Raw genomic sequence first — 1,970 nt, forward strand, 5'->3', positions numbered from 1 at the left:
AATCACGAAAAAAATCGCCAAAATATTCCCCCGATCGGAAAACCTCCATCGGTCGGGAGTTGTAGATCCTCCCTCCAAAAATTAACAAAGACATAGATATGACAACAAAAAAATATACATCTAATGAAATTTTCGTAGTTGCTGGGGTGATTAGCTTGGAGAAAAGTTGGAGATGAAAGAAGATTTGGGGATGGAAGAAGGAATGACAAAGGGTATGAATGGTATAATTTCCTATATCTGGATACACCCAATACGAGGCGGATTGCTATACCACAAAAGTTGTAAGTTACAAATCCATACATTTCTAGCCAATTTCAGCGGGCCTAGACGGGCCATACCAATAAACAAGGGCTTGTGTGGTGGGCTAAATAGGTTATCAAACTGTCAAAAATATGAAGATATATATCTATTTCTAAGCATTACTAAGTTATCAAACGAGCCCTTAGTCTTCTTACACACGCCTGGTGAGTGAACTGCATAAAAGGTCCCTGACTTTTCGACTTGTTGCACCGTTGACCCCTAACAAAAAAAATCCCACTTCAGGGGTCTAACAAAAACTAAATTCACAAACCTTGCATATTTTGCCATTTTTCGGACGAAATTGCCCAAATGGCTGGAAGGGCACTTTCGTCCGATTATCCATGAAACCTGCCACTCTGCACCCCTACGAAGTGACTACTAGGTGGCGTGTGTAAGAGATGACTCAGGCGACGCGACTGAATTCAAATTCGAAGTGATTTTGTGATGTATAAAATTATCTCTCTCCATCCCCTTTCTTCTTCCTTCCTTCTTCGTCCTTCTTCGTCTACCGTTTTTTTTTCTCCGTCGTCGTGTTGTGAACCCCACGAATCGCCATCCCATACTCGAGTTAGTGTGGTTCTGTTTAATTTTTTGTAGAGTGAACTGCTTCCAAATCGATTAGCATGGCAAATTAGGGGTTTAGGGTTTTCAGATTTCTGGGTTATCTACATTGCAAATTTTAGGGGATTTAATTTGACAGTCCAATACTTCCCGATTAGGCAAATCGATAGGCAAAAAGTGAACCGTGATTGTTTTTTTTAGCATATGATTCATTTTAATTTTGCAATTGTGGTAATAATTTTGGCAAGTTGGGCGACTGGATTTAAGCTTATTATTTGGGGATTTCATGTGTTGTTGTTTTTTTGCTTTTGAATTAAGTTTACAGCTGGTTTGAATTATGTTATGTTGAATTGAATTCAGGCCCAATTGCAATGTCCTCTTCTTCTTCTCAATCTTACGGGTCAAGCTTCAATTGGAATTGGCCTCGTCCTGAAATTGTGAACTGTAATCACGATCTTGAGGCGGAGCTTGTGATATCTAGGACGGCTGCTAACCCGGGTAGACGTTACTATCGCTGCCGTATATGGAAGGTTAACATCTTGTATTGTATTCAATATTTCAAAGGAATTTTGTTGGCAGAAAGTTTAATCACAAAGTTTTCTGTTGTGCAGGAAGATGACTGCAAGTTTTTTCGATGGGTTGATGCGGGTTTGTCCCCAAGCCAAGACAGTTACTTTCAAAGAGTGAAACTTGAACGAGACCAATTCGAGTCTCAGCTTAGAGCGAAATCGTTAATTGAAGGTGTTCTTGAAGAGAAATTGCACAAAAAAAGTGAGGAGTGCGAAGCGTTGAAGTTACAATTGGCAATGAAAACTGACGAGTGTGGAGCATTGACACTGAAAATCGCTAATACAATGAAAACATCCCGAAGGTTTAAATTCACAATCGTGTTGTTATGCATTGTAATATTTCTACTTTTGTAACAAATTTATGGTATGTAATTATCTTCTACTTTTGTAACAAATGTATGATATCTAATTATCCTTCTACTTTTGTTAACCTACTTTTGTAACAAAGCTACTGTCTTCTGTTATCTAATTATTTTATCCTGTTGATTTGTAAAATTTTGCATATGATGAACACCAAATATAATACACTGAACTGCACAA

At 38.2% G+C, this 1,970-nt stretch overlaps 1 protein-coding gene across 1 annotated transcript; it reads left to right on the plus strand.

The window, feature by feature from the left end:
- Positions 1–846: 846 nt before the first annotated feature.
- On the plus strand, positions 847–1,732 carry LOC125198791 (the record flags this gene model as incomplete). Its single annotated transcript, XM_048097062.1, has 3 exons — positions 847–867; positions 1,222–1,391; positions 1,473–1,732. Coding segments are annotated over exons 2-3 (419 nt in total), but the record flags the coding sequence as incomplete, so codon positions are not given.
- Positions 1,733–1,970: the final 238 nt, after the last annotated feature.

The sequence above is a fragment of the Salvia hispanica genome, unplaced genomic scaffold (assembly GCF_023119035.1).
Source record: "Salvia hispanica cultivar TCC Black 2014 unplaced genomic scaffold, UniMelb_Shisp_WGS_1.0 HiC_scaffold_261, whole genome shotgun sequence".
NCBI classification, from domain to species: Eukaryota; Viridiplantae; Streptophyta; class Magnoliopsida; order Lamiales; family Lamiaceae; genus Salvia; species Salvia hispanica.